The 18,354-nt window shown below is 56.9% G+C and overlaps 1 protein-coding gene across 1 annotated transcript in view; it reads right to left on the bottom strand.

Annotated features, from left to right (window-relative positions):
* The window catches only part of SRCIN1 (SRC kinase signaling inhibitor 1), a 66,628-nt gene that overhangs the window by 13,236 nt on the left and 35,038 nt on the right, over positions 1-18,354 (bottom strand). The window contains 16 exon segments of the mRNA XM_063112981.1: positions 759-911; positions 1,255-1,409; positions 3,089-3,323; positions 3,823-4,069; positions 4,372-4,519; positions 4,628-4,758; positions 9,516-9,691; positions 10,828-11,015; positions 11,324-11,367; positions 11,624-11,716; positions 12,740-13,062; positions 13,065-13,196; positions 13,198-13,593; positions 14,092-14,185; positions 14,588-14,786; positions 15,367-15,562. Coding sequence (XP_062969051.1) covers positions 759-911; positions 1,255-1,409; positions 3,089-3,323; positions 3,823-4,069; positions 4,372-4,519; positions 4,628-4,758; positions 9,516-9,691; positions 10,828-11,015; positions 11,324-11,367; positions 11,624-11,716; positions 12,740-13,062; positions 13,065-13,196; positions 13,198-13,593; positions 14,092-14,185; positions 14,588-14,786; positions 15,367-15,562 — 2,910 coding nt within the window.

Below are 18,354 nucleotides of genomic sequence, written 5' to 3'. Positions count from 1 at the left end.
CCGGGGCTGAGCCCCCGAGGGGCCCCAGGTCCTGAGGGGACAGCAAGGTGGGGATCGGCTGGCGGCGGGGCGTGGGGGGGAGGGAAGACACTGAGCTTCTCTCAAACACCTGGGGAGCAGAAGGTGGGGGCAGGTTTGGAGGCGGTACCAGAGAGGAAGGGGGTGCCAGTCCGGGTGGCATGGGGACAGTGGCCTGGGATGGCATTAGGCCCCCAGCTTCACCCCTTACCATGGCCACTGCCCACTCTGCCCTCCATTTCATTTCTCCTGAGAGGCCCGGGTTGTCCAGGGTCTCCAGGCACTGGGACTGGAGCTGGGGTGTGGGCTGGCTGCTGAGCAAACTTGAGTATGGCGACTCCCAGCACTGGGAGAGTCCTAAGGCACATGGCATGAGGGTCTCAGAGCACTGTCCTCAGAATACTCAAGTGTGGGGGTCTCAAGCACAGCTGTCCCTGAGACTTGGGGATGGGGGTCTCAGCACTTGGCGATCTCAGATTATTGAAGTATAGGGCTTCAGGGTACAGGGGGTCTCAGGCCACTTGGACGGTCTCAGAGACTACAATAAAAAAACTCAAACCTGCAAGGAAGGACTTTAGATCCCTCCCCAGTGGGGAAGAAATGGAGGCACGAAGGATGGAGTCCTGCACGGGCCAGTGCTCAGCAAGGAGCCTGAGAGTCCAGCCACCTGCCCAGTCCTGCCACCTGGCCTAGGGTCAGCCTGGCTGAGGCCTTGGGGCCCAGACAGGCCCCTGACCCACCTCTAGCTCTGCGATGATGCGGTCCTCATCGTCCTCGTCCTTGATGGCAGAGGCCATGATGGGTGGTGTGGAGGCTGGGCGGACCACCTCGGACACGGCCCGGCGCAGCTTCACCTGGGGCTTCTGCACCTCCAGCTCCTCGGACTCGGCCTTCTGCAAGTCCCCGCACCCCTGTCAGGACCATGTTCTGCCCCACTGCAGCACCAGCTCACCTCGTGGGCCCCATCAGTTCTAGAGCACCATCCACCTACTCCAGCTTCTCATCTGCCATGTCCTCTGTCCCCTGCCAGGATGTCCCCCAACAGGTAGAGGGCGGGGCGGGCCTAGGGTGGATTTGGGCAAACACACATACCCGGGATCCCAAGCTGCAAGTACAGAGTCACCACTGGCCAACCCCCTCTTTCCTTCCACTTCCACGGAGAGAAAAGCCTCTCTTCTACCCCAGAGGGTGGTCAGAGGTCAACTCCTGGCCCCCTGCCCATGGGGGCAATGGTACCTTGATGAAGGCTGAGTCTTTCTTGCTGGTGACCACCACCTCTCCTGTGCGTGTGGTGGTCAGGCCGTGGGAGGAGGGGAAGCTCCGGCGGGGAGGGGGTGGCGGAGGCGACTTGGAGGGCTTCTCTGTGCGGTATCGGGGCACTGTCAACTCATCTGCAGGCAGCCAAGGGGCTGGGGGTCAGGGGACCTGCAACCCTGGAGTCAGCATACTACATCTGACTCCAAGGGGGTAAACTTTGCTTCTTCCCCCAGGGAGGAGCAGGCAGAGAGAGGCAAGCTCAAGGGAAAGAACACAGATTCTCTCCCCTTCTCTTACCACCCCATGCAACCCAGCCCCAAGCCTTGTCACTCTTCCTCTCACAGCATGCTAATCCCTTGCTACTCAAGGTGTGGTCCGTGGACCAGTAGCACTGCCGCACCTGAAAGCTTGTTAGAAATGCAGCTCAGGGCTGGCCCGTGGCTCACTTGGGAGAGTGCGGTGCTGACAACACCAAGGCCACGGGTTCAGATCCCTATATAGGGATGGCCGGTTAGCTCACTTGGGAGAGCATGGTGCTGACAACACCAAGTCAAGGGTTAAGATCCCCTTACCGGTCATCTTTAAAAAAAAGAAATGCAGCCCAGGCCCAACTCCTGAGCTGCTACACCAGAATCCAATTTTAATGCATCCCCAGTAATTCGTGTTCAAGTTTGAAGAGTGCTGCTCTACTCCATCTCCTTCCCACAACCCCTCAGCCCCTGCCCAAGCTCACATCTCCATCTTTTCTCTGTTGAGCTTGGCTCTGCCCACCAGGCTCTCCCTTCCTCCAATTCTTCCTCCAGCCACATTTCCAGAGCAACAGGCCGAAAGGTAACTCTAACATGACATTCCCCTGTCTTTGATTATCCAGTAACACTGCATCACCCCTGCCCACCCCTTCTTGGACATCAAACCATGTCCAAGTTCCATAGCGCAGCCCCCTCTGCGCCTGCCAATCTTTTAGCCTCAGCTCTGCTTGCTATTCCCTGGCTTGGACCCTCTTCAGGCAGCACCAAACACACACCTCCAGCCATTCGCACATGCTGTTCCCTCTCCCTGGAATGCCCTTTCTCATTGACCGGAGAAGTGCCTACCATTTTCAAGACTCCAATGGGAAGCTCCCTGCTCTGGGAAGCCCTCCTGCCCTCCTTTAGGTCTGCACAGCACCGGGGCTCACATCTGCTCTTGCATTTAGCACCTGCATTCTATTTCTGGCTTATACACTAGATATGGCCTGGGACAGATTCTTATCCCATAGAAAGTGCTTGATGAACATAATGTTAATATCATTTCACCACTAAATTTTGAGTTCCTCGAAAGCAAGCACTGTCATATCTCCATAGCTCCAGCACCTGGCACACCATAGGTGCTTAGCAAATATGTGTTGCAGCAGCGAATAAGTGAATGAATGACAACTGCCACTTTGGTTCAGATTTCTGCTTCCCCAGTGAGCTCCCAGGCCCACGGAGCAGAGGAACCGTGTTGATCAATACGGGTCAGCACCGCACCTGCTGTCAATCTGGGTCAAGGTGCACACTCAGGCCAATGACTGCCTGCACTTGCTCATCTTCCCTGCATGGTCCTCTCAGCAGCTCTCAGAGCCGGGGGAAGAGCCCCGTATGGAGTCCAGCTTACCCCGTCCTTCTGGGTCTCCACATCCCTTTAGTGCGCAGCTGATATCCCAGCGCTTTCCTCTCTGACAGCCCCACCAGAGTGATTCTCATCCCCTGGTGCCTCCCCCATCAGCCTGAGAGCTCCTGGGGATGGGGTGCTCCAACTCTGGGCTCTTTGTCAGCCCCTATTACCCCCATACCTGAGCCCCTCCTCCCGCTGGGCTCTGTTCGGGGGGCGGCCTTCTGGCCATGGGGGACCTTGGGGGGCTTGTGGTCTGGGGTGGGGGCCAGGCCCTGGTGGGCCTTGCTCGCACAGTCCAGGTCAGGGATGGCCTTGAGCAGCTCCGCTTGCGTCTCTTCCAGCAGCCGGTTGATGTCCTTGGCGCTGTACTGGGTCAGGGCTGCCCGCTTCTCCTCCCAGTCTCGCTCCGCAGCCTTGAGAGGAGTGGCCAAGAGTCAGGACTGAAGTGGCTGCCCTGCTCTGGGACCTCTGGAGCCTCAGCCCCTTCCCGCAGCCACACATGCAAGGAATGGAAAAGGAAGCCTCACATTCGATCCAGCCCCCCAGCAGCCCTTCAGATTTCTCCTTGGGTGTTACATGCTACCCTCATGGGTCAGAAATGCCACCTTCACTACACAAGGAAATGTTCTTGATATATTTAGGCCTGTTTCTGAACATTTTATTCTGTTTCATTGACCACACAGTCTATTTTTATGCTAACACCACACCACTTTGATTATTATAGCTTTATAATATGCTGGCTGTTTAACAGGACTAATGTTGCCTTCATTATGCTTCTCAGACTTCCATTAGGGAACTGACCCACCTCCCCCAAGAAAAAAGATGCACATGTTCAGCACTTCCCACCCTAGAACGGTGGTAAGAACATGTGAACCTGCTCTGGCCCCCCACTCCCAATCCCAGCCCCAGCACCTCAACAGACACAGCCTTGTCCACGCTTCTCTTGCCAGGAGTGTCCAGGCCTTTAGTGGGGTTGCCTCCTTTGGGGATAAGAGGGGCTCCCTCGGCTGGCCCACTCAGCTCGTGGAGGTTCAGCGGGGGGCTGGAGGGTGGCATTTCGAAGTCCAAGCTCTTGTTGAAGTCAGTTTCGGCTGTCATCTTCTTAGGGGACTGACTCAGGAGGTTGTTGGGGGGTGGCCACACACCCTCCTCCACTTGCCTGGGGTTGGGAGAGTTAAGAGCAGCTGTGAGACCAGCAGGGTGGTGGCCCTCTCTGAGAGTCCCCTAGCTTGAGGCAGGGAGGTGAGGAGAGCTCTGGGATATTGCAGGAGAGAGGGGAGGGCCTGGGGAGCAGTGTCTGCATCCAGCACAAGGGAGAGCCAAGCCTACAGCATGCGAGGGGCCCCAGGTCACATCCAGTTGGCACACCAGAGACCTTGGAAGGGTCAGGACCAGGCTGATCTATGAAGCTGGGCCCAGTTTGTAACCTCATGGGAAACCAGAGGTCAGGGAGAGAATGACCTTCGGATCTGTGCCAGCGTGTCCGTGACCCCACGGCAGCGCTTGAGGAGCCCGTCCAGGCGCTGCGGCTCCTCCTTCAGGAACTTCACCGCCTCCACCTCCACTCGCAGCACTACCCTCATCTTGCTCTGCAGGCCTGGGAAGTGAGCTGAGGGGACAGGAAGCAGTGAGCTGGGGGGGGAGGGACCTCAGAGGACTGGGAGGACCACAGGGTGGGGTGGAGCCGGGCATGCCACACTTCCTGGAGCGGGCTTACCCTTAAGCTCTGTCAGCGTCTCCCCGAGCTGCTTCAGCACCAGTGCCTTGTCCTCCAGCTCGGGGCCAGGCACCAGCCGGTGGTTGTGCGACATATCCCTCTGGATCTTCTCCACTGACTTCTCCAGGTCACTGTAGCCACAGAGAGACCCTCTCAGCCCCGCTGGCCCCAGCCCAGCCCCCTGAAATTGGGCAGCTGGAAAGAAATCAGGCCACCAGTCAGACCAAAACTCAAAACCATCCACCAGGCCATGTGAAGTCAGAAATGCCAAATCTCAGAGATGAGGAGACCTCAGGAGAGCTCCCTAAGAGGGCCTCCCCCATCCCTCTGGAAGCTCTGATCAGTAACATCAGCCCAAATCTTCCTCCCTGTAACTTGCATCTTCTGACCCTCATTCTGCCAAGGAAGCAGCGGGGAAGTTGGCAGCTTTTTGGAGAACTGGAGGCAGCCGCATGTGCCCCTACGGGGGGTCTCTTATCTGCCAGGGACACTGCCACGTCCACCAATCTTTTCCACCCCATTTTGGCCACCTGCAGCCAAAACTGCTTTAGATTTTCAGCTGGTTTATACTGAGCTTGTGTCATTCAAGGCCCCACATCTTTCTAAAATGTAAATCAGACCAAGTCACCACCCTTTGCATTGAACCCTAAATGGATTCCATCATCCTGAGGCTAAAATCCAAACTGTTCAATGCAGCCAAGAAGGGCATGAGTAGTTGAAAACTTGGCTGTACAGTCAGACAGAGCCAAGCTCCAGTCCCAACTCTGCCCTTCCCAGCAGAGATCTTAAGCAAGTTACCTAATATTTCTGGGCCTCAACCTCCTCATCCAAAAAACGGGGATGGTAAAAGTTCCTCCCTCGTGGGGCCATTATGAGGATTAAATGAGCTAATGCAGATGGGAAGGCAGGTGACAAGGGTCCAGCCCCTGGAGCTGTGCTTGTTTTCCCTCCAGCTGCACCCCTACCCCCGCTGGCTTGCTTCTGTTTAGAGCCCTTCAGAACTTCTCTTGAGTTCCTTGCATGTGCTGCCCTCTCTGGCCCGTTACAATGCTGTTTTCTCAGCCTAGAATATTTCATTCTCACATACACACACACACTAATTTCCACTCGTCCTTGGGTCTCAACAGCAAGCTCTCTTGCCAGTCCCTCCACTTGGGGTTGGGGGTCTGCTTCCTGCCCCCCAAACTCCTGAGGCTCCTGTTTGCTGGGTTGTGCAGGCTTCTGACCACTAGCCTCAGGCAGGGAAGGATCACGTCTTCCAGATTCATCTCCAATTCCCAGCACCTGGCACGGTGCCTGGTGTAGAGTAGATGTCTGGTGAATAATTGTGGAATGAATGAACACGTGAAGGGAGGAACTGCTGCCCAGGTAGGTCATCTCAATTCTGTGCTTGAGTTGTTGACATTCCTGACCCATATGTGGGACTTTACATACACTCCTGTCAAATCCCATCTGTTGGATTTTGGCTCAACAACCCAGATGCGAACAACTTTTCACTTTCAGTTCTACCATCCAACAGATTTGCTCCTCCTTAAAGCTCCGTGTCATCAGTAAGTCTGATCAGCATGCCTATACATCTTCATCCAAGTAGCCGAGGGAGACAGACCAGATTGGAGCCAAGGGCAAAATCCTGTGACCCAACACTACCAGTTAAAGAGCTATCTTGTATTAAGTACTTAATGTATGCCAGATGCCACACTTAGCCCTCGACTTTCATTACCTTACTGATCCTCAAAACAAATCGTAGAGGTGGGAACTGTTATTACCTCCAATTTACACATGGATAAACAGTGGCTCAGACACTACACTGCACTTCTCAGCTTCTCTTGCAGTTAGAAGTGGCCTTTCAACTGAAATCTTCCCAAAGGAATATGAGTGGAAGGGGTACATGCCACTTCGGAATCTGGCCCATGAAAACCTCCCATGTAAGCTCCTCCGTGCTCTTTTCCCCTTCTGCTGGCTGGAAAGGTGATGATTCTCTGGGTGATCTTAGAAGGCACATGCTGAGGATGGCAGAACCTCCATCAGCTTGGGTCCCTGAATGACTGCAGGAAGGAGAGCCACCCAGTACTATTCCATGAGCAGAAAAGATAAGTCTATTACTTTCGAACCATTATACAATTTGGAAGCTTATCTGTCGTGGCAGCTACCCAAGCTAATTAATCAGCAACACTAACAAAGCCTTTGTTATTTAAAAAAGAGGGGGGGAAAAAGAGGCTCAGAAAGATTAAATAGTCCAAGGTCACACAAGTATTTTTTGTTTTATTTTGTTTTGGTGGCTGGCCGGTGCAGGGAACCGAACCTGTGATCTTGTTACAAGCACACAACTATTCTGTAGCAAAGCAGGATCTATTCACATCTGACTTTAGCCACTGTTTCTGTGGAATTTCACTTCCACACTGGATTAACATCACCCATACACCCACCCATCGTCCTACCCCAGCCCTCGCTCCACCACATGGGAAAGAACAACTCTCCCTTACTTGTGTGTGTGACACCTGACTGGTTCACTCCCTGACATCACTCTGACTGGGAAGAGACCTTCGCTTGAAGGCAAGCCTTCAGGAAGGGACAACACTGCCACTCCCAGGCAGAAGGGACTAGGCTCTTCCTTAGGCTCATTCAGTGCTTTGGTTTTCTAGTCATCCAATTTGCCAAAGTTCGGGGGTCCTAATTTGGGCAGGCCCTGCAAAAGAGACCTGGACCAGCTGGTCAAGACACTGAATTAAAAAGTGTCCAGGCTTTCCAGACCTGGGTTTAGTCCTGGAGGAGTTGAGAGGAGAGGCTCAAGACAGAACCAGCTAAATAACTTGAAATGAAAAAATTTGCCCCTAGTTCAAAACTTATTAAGAATTTCAAGACAGCAACAGCAGAGCATTAAGCCAAGCATGGGGCCCTTCTGAGCATGGGGACCTGCATAATTGCACTGGTCGCATGCCTACAAAGCTAGCCCTGAGCTAGACAAAGGTAGACTCTGGGAGCCAAAAGGTCTCAGCCAGCAGAGCCTGCCCCTAAGGGCAACAGCCAGACAGAGCTCAAGTATTTGGCTAGGTGGACAGGTGAGTGAGCCAAGCCGAATGAAGCACAGAACCAGACTTAAATTCCAACAAGATGCCAGGAAAGAGGAAAGGGCACAGCAAAGCAGAGCAAAAACAAGCATGTGGGGGCTGCAACCAGAGAAGGGTCAGGAAGAGCTGCAGGGTTAACACCCGGGAGGCTATGGGAGCTGGGCGGGGAGGCCCTTCATGGCCAGGCCGGAGCCACTTACAGGGCTGGCAGGCAGCCCAGCCCCTGCCTCACCCCAAAGAGGCAGAAGCCCCATTCCAGGAGAATGAAGAATCCTGCCAGAAGCAGTATTTCAGGCCACAAGCTCTCTCATGTGAGTTGTCTGAGTAATGGGTTTGATAATGGGGCAGGGGGTAGAGAGTCCGTGTGTTCCTGGAGAACAGAGGCCCCCAGGAAGCCAAGGACCAGACACTCATAATGACAGGAGCACCGATCCATCCTTTCATCTCTTCTGCCTCTGTGCTTTTATATTTCCTTTAATTTTCCTTTAATGTCTCAGTAAAGTTTCTTTGGAAAATTCTGATCCAGCTCCTCTGTGCTGAATGGAAAGAGACAAGGAGACAAGGATGGGACAGTTGGGTAGAAGGAATTCCCTGGGTCAGAAGGGATGGCAGCTGCTGGTCTGTTTGGAGATCTGGCTGGAGTTGACACTAAGCTATCACACTTACAGTGATGGGATGGCTGCTGCTGGCTTATTTCCACATGGAGCGGGCCCTTACTTGAAGGCCCCATGCCTTTCTGAAATGCACATGTACCACCAGGCTGCATGGGACCCGGGCTGAGGAGCAGTGACCCTCCTCAAGCAGCCCCTTGCAAGAGATCCAGATACGACTTAGTGAAGAAGCCGGGCTCCTTTGAGCAGCCTCTCCTGGCTTCTTGAGTCAGTGGCTAGTATAATTCAACTCCTTGCTAAAAAGAACCACAAAAATCTTAATACTGGGCACAGATGAGGATGCTGAGGCACAGAGGACAGGAACTGCCCTGATTACACAGCCGCTCAATGCTGGAGCTGGGTCCTAGGTCCCCTATTGCCCTGTGCCACCAACAGGGGGGCCACAGGAAGGAGCAGGGCCTTGGCCTCAGATTCCAATGACTAACAAGGGAAGGCTGCAGTGGGGCAGGGGCGCTCACTCCCTGGATGGACAGCAAAGGCACCTTCTCCCTTCAACGGTGCCAGACAATGGAATCGTGGCCAGACAGCTGTTTGCTAAATTTGGATCAGAAGACTGTCTTCTTTTAACCCTGCCATGTCTAAGCATCTGGGGGTAGGGTGTTCTCTTCCTTCTTCCTTCTGAAAACACTAGCCCTGTTTCAGCTGCACTAAGAGAGAAAGACTTTTCCTTGGCTGTACCTGGTCTCAGAGATCAGGAAATTGGAGTGGTGGCAACAGTGGCTGGTCAACCCGAGTTGGAGCTGCGGCGACACCTGAACGCTCCAACTGAATGCTTTACCCGGGGACCGATTTGCACAGGTCACAGGCCAGAATGAAAGTAGGCAGAGGGAGGAGGGAAATCAGGCAGCTGGCCACATGAGAGTGAGGCTGCAGGCCACAGGAATCCAGACTGTGCATCGTTAGGAAGCAAGACCATAGCAAAAACAGGCGTCAAGCCAGAAAAATCAGGAATTATGCCAGATGGTCAAAGGTTTGTGGGTCACAGAGAAAGCTGGCCACAGAGGAGAATGAAATCAGGCTTCGGAAAGATCAAGGTCACCTGTGATTCAGAAGGGAGCTGCGCCTCCCAGTGAAACCAGCTTGTGGGTCACCGCGGCCGCACCCCCGCCCTCCCTCCGCAGCCGCAGCCGCAGCGGGGCCGGGCCTCACTTGAGCTGCTGAGTGATGAGCTCCTCGTCGTTGAGGTAGCGCAGCCGCTCCTCCTCCACCAGGGTGCGCTGCCGCTGCAGCGGGTCCTCCTGCCGCCGCGCCGCCTCCGACACGCGCATGCTCAGCTCCGCCTCCGTGCGCTTCAGCAGCGCGCGCACCGACTCCTGGTTCTGCAGCTGCGGGACGCGCGGATGGACCGTTGGACCCGGGGCGGGGGGAGGGGGGGCGGAAGCGCGCGGCAGGGGAAGGCGGGCGGAGGACAGCGCCATGCGGAGCGGGGCTCCACAGAAGACGCGACTGCTGGGCTGGGGCCGCGAGCCGCAGCGAAGGGGCGGGAGGTGGGGGCGGGGGCTGAGGGCTGAGTTCTGGGGAAGAATAGACGCGGGAGAGCGGGATGGAGATCTTGGAGGGGGCAGTGACAAATGGAGCCATGCGGAGGTGCGGTTGCACGGCTGTGGCCGGGAGCAGCAGCGAAGGGGCGGGTGTTGGGGACGGAGGACAAGGTTCAGTTCTGGGGAAACACAGAGGCAGGAGGAGAACGAGATGGGAATATTTGGAGGGCAGGGGGTGGCCCTAGGCCGGGCGCTGCCGACTGTGCGGCTGTGGCTTCGAGCAGCCCTGAATGGGGACGGGATTGGGATGAAGGACTCGAGTGCTGGGGTTTGAGTTTCCGTGGCTGGGACGGGAAGACTTAAGTTAACGCTCGAACCCAGTTCCAAGCCCGAATGGCGGGGGTGGGCTAGCTCTTACCCGCTGCCCAGATGGCAATTCTCTGCCCCCTCCCCAGCCTGTCTCTGCTCATTATCTCCACCCGACGGGCGCTCGGGCCCTCTGGAGGAGCGAGCCCAGCGATACCAGGCTCCTGACAGGTGGGACCATCTGCCAGGCGGGGCGGGGGAGACTGTCCGGCTCAGGAAGGGGGAGCGGAGGGGACCTGGGGGAAGGGCTCCTGGCAGAACCCACGAGAAGGACTGCGGGGAACTGGAACTACCCGAGAGGAGCAGACAGGGGAGGGGGCTCAGTGGGGTGAGCTGGAGGAGCTCCCGGAGGCCGGTGAGGACTCAGGGACGGGGAAGGGGCGTTGGGAGGGGGACATGGGCGCGGGGTGGGGGTTTGGCGAGGGAGTGGAGATTCAGAGAGGGAGCAGGAGCTCGAGGAAGGGCAAGGGGAGAAAGGGTCCGGAGAGGGACCCGTGAGCACCGCGGGAGCTCTGTTGGGGAAGGATAGGAGAGTAGGGATAGGGCGGACCTGAGAGAAGGGGTTTCGTCAAATAGGTGGGTTTTGGTGGGACGGGGCCGGGAGGCGGCGCTACCTGGAGCTTGCGCAACTGCTGAAGCTGGCCGCGCAGGTCACTGGTGCTGTTCTGCAGGCCACGCAGGTGCAGCTGCATCTGCAGACGGCTAACGGCAGTGGGCTGCCCTGCAGGGGTGCTGCTCGCCGAGGGTGGGGGAGGGCCGGACACTGGGGTGGCTCCGGTGGTCCTGCCGCCTGACCCGCAGGCTGCAGAAAGGGACCACGAGGATGGCAGATCGTGAGCCTGGGAAGGGCTGGGGGCAAAGTGCTCCCCACTCCCGACCTCACACAGTAGCCAGAGAGGCACATGGCTCTGACTCCCTGCCCCAAGTGGTGGTCAGCCCTAACTGTGGGGAGCAGAGTTCCAAGGCAAAGACATCTTGTGCTAAGGTGACTACTGATTTACTTATTGGAAGCCCAGTGACATAGCTGTTGTTTAATCCCTACTTTACACATTAGGAAACTGAGGTTCAGAGAGGGCAAGGACCTGTGGGGGAGAGGAAAAGGTCACTCACGTGCTGAGGGGGTGGCTGCTCCATTGGAACCTTCAATCTTCTCACTGTGGCACAGAAAAAAAAAAAAAAGATGGCTATCTGGGGAGTCCAGGTCAACCACAGATTGTCAAAGCTAGGTGGGCCCTACTCTCTTCTAGCCCCCAATCTCATAATGGAGTTCCAGCGAAAGGGAGGGACTCATCCAGGGTCACACAGTTTGCTACCTTGGCACAGCTGAGCACAGGGCTCCTGATGCCCACCTCTTCTTCCTCCCGCCCCAACCCCAGGATTTGGCAGTGGTTTTTGGGAGAGGGGCCTCACCTGGGCGTTTCAGGCTCAGAGCCTCGCAGTAGGGCGCTCTGCACCAGGCCTGTGAGGCTGGCAATCTGCTTCTCCATGGCCTCCATACGCTCCCTGGGAAGGAAGGTGGTTCTGAGCATGCTTCTGCTGTCTCCTGTCCAGCCACCCATTCCTAAAACTGTTAACGAGGAAATACCTTTCCCTCCCTGACTTGTAACAAAGACAATTCAAAGGTCCCCAAAACCTAAGGATCAAGACCATAGCTCCCGCCATCTCAAGACCATAGCTCCCGCCATCTCTCACCACGGCCTCCCCTAAAGCCCCCCACCCTCCCCCGTGCCTTTGCACACGCTTCCCCCCTGCCAGGTATGTCTTTCTGCCTACCTCCTCTCTGAAGCCTTGAGGAACCCCTCCTACTACGCCACCCGGGGGCAGTGCAAGTATTTTTTTTTTTTAGTGTGTCTCTCTACTAGACCAGGACAGGAACTGGGTTTGCCCAACTTGGCATCGACAGTACCTGGTGCAGTGCCTAGCACACAGGCCACAAGAGAGCTGTGGGAAGACTAATGGCTTCTCCTTGCCTCACAGCAGCCCTGCCTGAGGGCAGAGGTTACCTCCCGCCCTGGTTACCTCCTCCAGCCCTGCACCCTCAGGAGGGGACCGGGTGCTGGGCCAGGGGTCCCCACCCTGGGGACTAGGTAACCGAATGTTCTCTCTCGGTCCCTGTTTCTTCCAGCCCCATCCTCCTCGATGGAGTTTCAGCTGGTCCTGTGCTGGACAGCTCTCGAGGTTGCAGATCCTTTGTCCGAGCTCGAAAGGAACTAAAAGGGACTGGTTCAGCCCCACACTTTTACAACTGGGGAAACTGAGTCTCAGAAAACGATGCAAACCCACGTCTCCACAATCCTTGTCTGGAGCCCTCTCACCCGCTCCTTCAGGACTTACAGACGGAAGGAAAATGGCATGTCCCTCTCTCCAGTGCCCTCCCTGCCACATCCAAGATGCTCTGGCGACCCCTCAAGACCACTCCGGGTCTACAAAGCATCTCTGAGACCAGGACGCACACTTGCCACGAACTCTGCCGAGACCCCTGTCCCGCCACCCCCCAAGCCCTGAGGCCTCGCGAAAGACCCTCACCTGGTCTCCGTGTCCTTGGCTGGCACCGGCGGCCCGAACCCAACGAGCGAGCGCTCCCCAGGCCCGGGGAAGAGCTCGGGAGGGGGAGCTCCAGACGTCGAGGCGCCCCCGGCGCTGCGGGTCTTGCCTCCGGGACTCTCGGCGAAGACGGACGAAGAGCCCGAGTCTTTGCGGAAGGACTGTCGCACCGGCGAGCCGCGGCTGGGCGGCCCCGAGTAGGGGCTGTGCGGCGGCGGGGGGCCTCCGGGGGGCGCCGCCACGTCGGCCAGCTTCTGCGGCGACGAGGGCGGCAGGCGGAAGCCGTAGCCGTCGCCGTAGAGCGGGGCGCCGCCGCCCGCCGCCTTGTACAGCGAGTCCTCCAGGTCGGACTGCAGCGCGGCGGCCGAGTAGGTGCTGAGCGAGCGCACCGAGCCGCGCTTGTACAGCCCGCCGGCGCCCGGGTAGGCGAACGGGTCGCCGGCCGCCGCGGCCAGGCTCAGGCGGCCCTCGTGCAGCAGCCCGTAGGGGTCGGCGTAGAGGCCCTCGCCTTTCACCAGCACCATGCCGCCCGCCTTGCCCGCCAGGTCCTCGTCCGGCTTCACGTCGCGCCGCTCCAGGATGGCGCTGGGGCTGGGGCTGACGCCCTGGGCGGCCGGGGCGCCTCCCAGCCGCTCGGCCGCGTGGTGCACCGGGCTGCCGGCGTACGAGGGCGGCCGCCCCCCGGCGTAGGAGAGGCGTGAGCGCGACGGCGAGCCCGACGGCAGCCCCGACGGTAGCCCGGGAGGCGGCGAACCTGACGCCAGGTGCGGCGCCGGCGACAGGTTGTTGAGGCGCCGCGTGGGCGACGACTCCCGCGACGCGTACACCATCTCTCTCTGCGCAGACAGCCCCCCAGAACCCCACGGGGTTGGTCACAAAGGAGACCCCCTGCCCCTTGCTTGAGGAGCCAGCATCTCCCCAACGCTTAGGAAGTCCCCTCTGTTCCCTGCCTTCCCACTATCCTGCTGCATCTTGGGCTCCTTCCCCATCAGGTCACCCAACAAGGAGGAAAAAGTGGCAGATGGAAAAGCACCAGAGGGGCAACCCTCAGCCCCCGCTGTGGCGAGGAAGGGATGGTTCCCGAGAGAGGCCTTGGAGTATCTAGAAGCCTGTTAGAGAAATCCTGAGCGGACAGGCCCGGAATGGAGGGGGACGTGGCAGATGGGACAGGGCCTCTTCCATAACCCCACAATTAATGGAGGCGACCCTCTGCCTTAACCCCTGTGTTCTCTTCTTGAAAGCTGGCCCTGGTCCCCGGTGACAACTGCCAGACTCTGCTCGCTTGGACCCCATTTGCCTAACCACCCCAATTGCCTGGGCGTCCCCAGCCATACCCGGAGGTCCCCGTTGGTGAGGTGTGAGCCAGGGAAAGCGGCGTAGAGTGGCTCCTTCCTATAAATCTTGATAATACTGCGATCCTGGATATCCCTGGGAGGAGGGAGGAGGTGCACAGGGTCACCATCCACCCCCCAGCCCTGCACAATGAGATGGGGCAGCTACTCCAGGCAGAGAGAAGAGAGTGGCAAGAGGGACCAGCAGCTCCGACCCCTTCCTAAGTCCTTCGCCTGCCACCAACACACACACCCAGCAGCCTCCACCCGTCCACTTCCTCAGCCTCAAACCGAAGTGAATCAGCGGGGACGGATGATTTAGAGGGGAAGGGGTAGGGCTCAGATGACTGAGGAAGGGGGCGGGCCAGCGGCGCTCAGAGAGGGGCAGGGGGAGGCTGAGGCGGCGTCAGGAAGGGCTCAGGAAGGGCCTGAGGGCTCCAGCACCCCTCAGAGGAGGAGTGTGGGGAAGCCCACCCCATCCCCCTGGGGCCACGCCCACCGGACGTCCTCCAGCTCGTAGAAGACGTTGCGAGCCTCGTCCTTGATGAGGATGGCGGTGTTGGGCGACTTAAGCATGCCCATGGTGAGCTTCTGCGGGAACATGTGCGCGATGAGTGCGTGCAGCGTGTCCAGGCTGCTGACCTCGTGCGTGATGTGTACGCGCCGAGTCTCCTCCCCGAACTGCAGGAACAGCACTCCTGCGAAGCAGACGCCGCCCTCGCTGTCACTGCCACCGCCACCACGCCGCCCGCCGAGAGAGCGAGGGGGGCCTTCGGGAGCCGCATCCGTCCCGCAGCGGCAGGGTCTGAGGCCGGACGCCGCCCCCGAGTGCAGGTGCACCCAGGAGCTCCTCATGCTGCGGGCTGGGGCGGCAGGCCGGGCCCCCAGCCTCTCAAGACACCCTCTGGACCCCAAGGAAGGGGGACCTGGACGAGGAAATGGAATTGGGCGCAGGAGCGGGCAAGGCAGAAACTGAGAGGGAGTCGGGAAGGGTAGAGAGGTGCTAACGGAGAGAGGTTGGAGAGAGCTGGAGGAGGGAGAGAGGTGACAAGGGAGGGATGAGGAAAGGGGGAACTGCCCAGGGACTGAACTAGAAGCCAGAGGGGGAGGAGAGCGTTGGGGGAGAGAGGAGGCTTGAAGAGAGGGAAGGGTAGGGCAGGGGATGCTGAGGGAGAGAGCAGGGCTGGGAGGAGAGACGGAGTGGGAGAGAGCGTGAGGCGATTCCTGGGCGAGGAGAGCAGGGGAGGAGCCTGGGGCTGGCGGAAGGAGGGGCAGTACCTGGCGAGCGCAGCTTGGTCTGGCTGGCAGAGCGGGAGAGGGGCAGGCTCTGTCGAAAGCGGTTCATCCTGCTGAATCCCAGGGGTAGCTCAGCCTCTGACATGGTCTCCAGCGACTCAGCCGAGGCATAGGACAGCTTGGCCGCCTGGTCCGCCAGCCCGGGCTGGGCTCCCTGAGTGTGGCGTGAGCTTCGGGTCTGCAGGGCAGGGTAGGACAAGAGGAACCAAGCATGAGCTCCCCTGTGCTTGGCTGCTACTCCCATCCAGGCCTGGGGAGCCCGTCACCAGCCAGCAACGCACACACACGCGCACACATTCACAGGACAGTTTCCTGGATTCCAAACTCGCTGTGTGGCCGCGGGAGAGTTCCCCAACCTCTGAGGGCCATGGCCTCCCTGCAACACCCAGCAGGTAAGGAGTGGGCAAAGGACTCAGGCACCCTGGGAAGGCAGACAAGAACCCATCTGAGCAGGAGCCATGGGCACGGATGCTATTTTAAGCTTCCAAAGAACAACAACACAAATTTGTCACTGAGGTGAGCAGCAGAATCGTTGAACAAATTGGGGCATTAGTTCCAGACATTAATTAAGTGGCGGGTTTGTGAGCGGTGAATTTATTCTTCATGGAGTTCAGAGGGTTGGAGTGGGGGCGGGAAGCGGGGCCCAGGGAGAAAGCAAAGAAATCTAAGGACCCCAGGATACTAGCTTTGGGAAGTGTGGGCTCTCACAGAGCTAGGCACAGGGAATGTCCTTGATTTAGGGTGACTGGGAAAACTATGACAAACCCCTCAAAGTCAAGTGGACCCCTGTTTCAAACAGATACCTACCTACCACACACAATGCACATGCTAAGCTCAGTGTGATACGTATGAACACATGATACATGTGCCAGGCCTCAGCCCCTCCCTGAAAGGCACACGCTGCCACACGGCTGGCCAGCCTGGCTAGCCTCCCCAAGTACCCTACATGACAGCCACCTCCGTGAAGCTACAGCTAAGGGTGATATCTAGCAGAGGTAGAGAAGAATGTCACAGGGCAGCTGGATTGCTCTCTCCTTGGGGTGGGGATGTGTCACACTATGATTTCAATTGTACTTTAAGAGCTTACTTTTGACTGAAACTTGGGGCTGTCACTCAGGGCCACAGCCCCTGCCATTCTGCCTCAGTCCCCACTCTCAAGCCTGGCTGCTGTACAGAAAAACACTCATTTACATAGGAGAGTAAGATAATGGATCAGATCTACATTATTCCATGTTATTACACTATATACATATTTTATATGTATTATATACACATGTATTATCAAGAAAAAAACTGCCCAATTTTTCTGTAAAATAAATTGTCTATTTTCAACAACAAATCACTCAAAACCATTAACACTGGTTATCTCAGGGTTTAAAGAGAGCTTTCCTTTTTTACTTTAGAGATTTCTCTACAAAATTGTGTAAAATTTGCACAATCAGAATATATTACTTTTTGGTAGGGGTGGGGCAGCTGGTCAGAATATATTACTTTTTATCATTTTAAAAAGACAACAATGAAAGAATCTCTAAAATGAAATCATTTATTCTCTCCTTCAGTTCCCTCTTTCCCCAAATCCTCATTAACCCCTAAGTAATCTCTATCCTCACATTAACTCAATCTTATGTTCCAATTGGATTAGCACTTTCAAAAAGAGAGCACCTTCCCCACAAAGTGGTCTTGATGGCTTGAGGATGTGGAAAGTCGGATAGGGGGACATCAGGGACTTTCAGCCTTGAGCACAATGCTTTGACCAGTGGGTGGTCAGGAATCTTGGGTGGAGGGAGGCAGGATAGGAACTGGGCCTACTTGGGGGGATGCTGGTGCCCAGACTTTAGAGGCTGTGGCTCAGCTTGAGGCTGGCCACCACGGCCAGCCTGTGACCCTCTCAGGGCAAGGAGCTCCAGGCAGTGTGGGGAACTGGGTCTGGTCTGGTGGTCATGGGGTTGCCAGGCAACTGAAAGGTCAATGGTTGCCAGGCTAGTGTGGATGAGGGGCTACAGAATTCAGGCAGCATGAGGCAGCTAGCAAGGATGAAGATCAGGGGTGGCCACAGAGCCAGGGTGGCACAAGTGAGGCGCCGGTAAGAAGACGGAACAGGAGCCAGGATGAAGGGGGCCAGGGCAGGGATCCAGGGTGTTGCTGACTGCTGAGAAGGTGGGAACCCTGGGAGAAGAGATGCCCACCACCCCTGATCCACAAGTTCCCATCCCCATTCTGGTCTCATGGGCACCTTTCCATTCTCACAGCCTTTGTAGAAAACCCTCTTGAGAAGGGGGAAAACCTGCTAGCACTTCTCTCCATCCCTGGGCTGAGACAACAGGGCAGAGGAAAGTGAGACATCCAGAAGGACTTCCCAACCACAAGAGAGAGCTCAAGAGAACCAAGCAATTCAAGCAGAGCTCTCTGAAGAGAGGAGGGAGTGAGCACCTGTCGCTAGCTGTTCCAGGGGAGAGTTGACTTCTGGTCAGAGGTCAGGCAGAGGGAACCTTGAGTTGGGGATGAGGCTCAGACTAGGACCGGAGGTTCCCAAAGGCTGTCCACAGACTGTGGCAGAATCACTTGGGAGCTTTTAAAAAAACACTTTCGAGGACTCCACATTCACTGAATCAGAATCTCTGTGGGTTGGGCCCTGGGGTTCAAGATTTCTGGAAGTTCTTAAGGTGATTCTGATTTCAAGCCAGGGTCCATGATTCTGATCACTAACAAGGTTAGCTGCCATGCAGGCCTTGCTGTGAGCTAGACACTGTGCCTAGAACATGCATTATCTCACTTTTTCCTATCTGTACAACTCTCTGATGCAGGCATTGTTGTTCCACTTTACAGAGGAGAAACCGAGGCTGGGAAGATTATGTAACCTGCCGTAGGGCACACAGCTAGTTAGTAGCAGACTGGAACTCACCACCAGGCAGTTTGGCTCTCAACCCACGCATTTAACCACTACACTTTCCCGCCTCCTCCAAAGAGACT

The sequence above is a fragment of the Cynocephalus volans genome, chromosome 10 (genome assembly GCF_027409185.1).
Source record: "Cynocephalus volans isolate mCynVol1 chromosome 10, mCynVol1.pri, whole genome shotgun sequence".
In the NCBI taxonomy this organism is placed as follows: domain Eukaryota; kingdom Metazoa; phylum Chordata; class Mammalia; order Dermoptera; family Cynocephalidae; genus Cynocephalus; species Cynocephalus volans.
The sequence above is the reverse complement of the archived record's forward strand: the minus strand, read 5'-3'. Positions and strand labels throughout refer to the sequence as shown.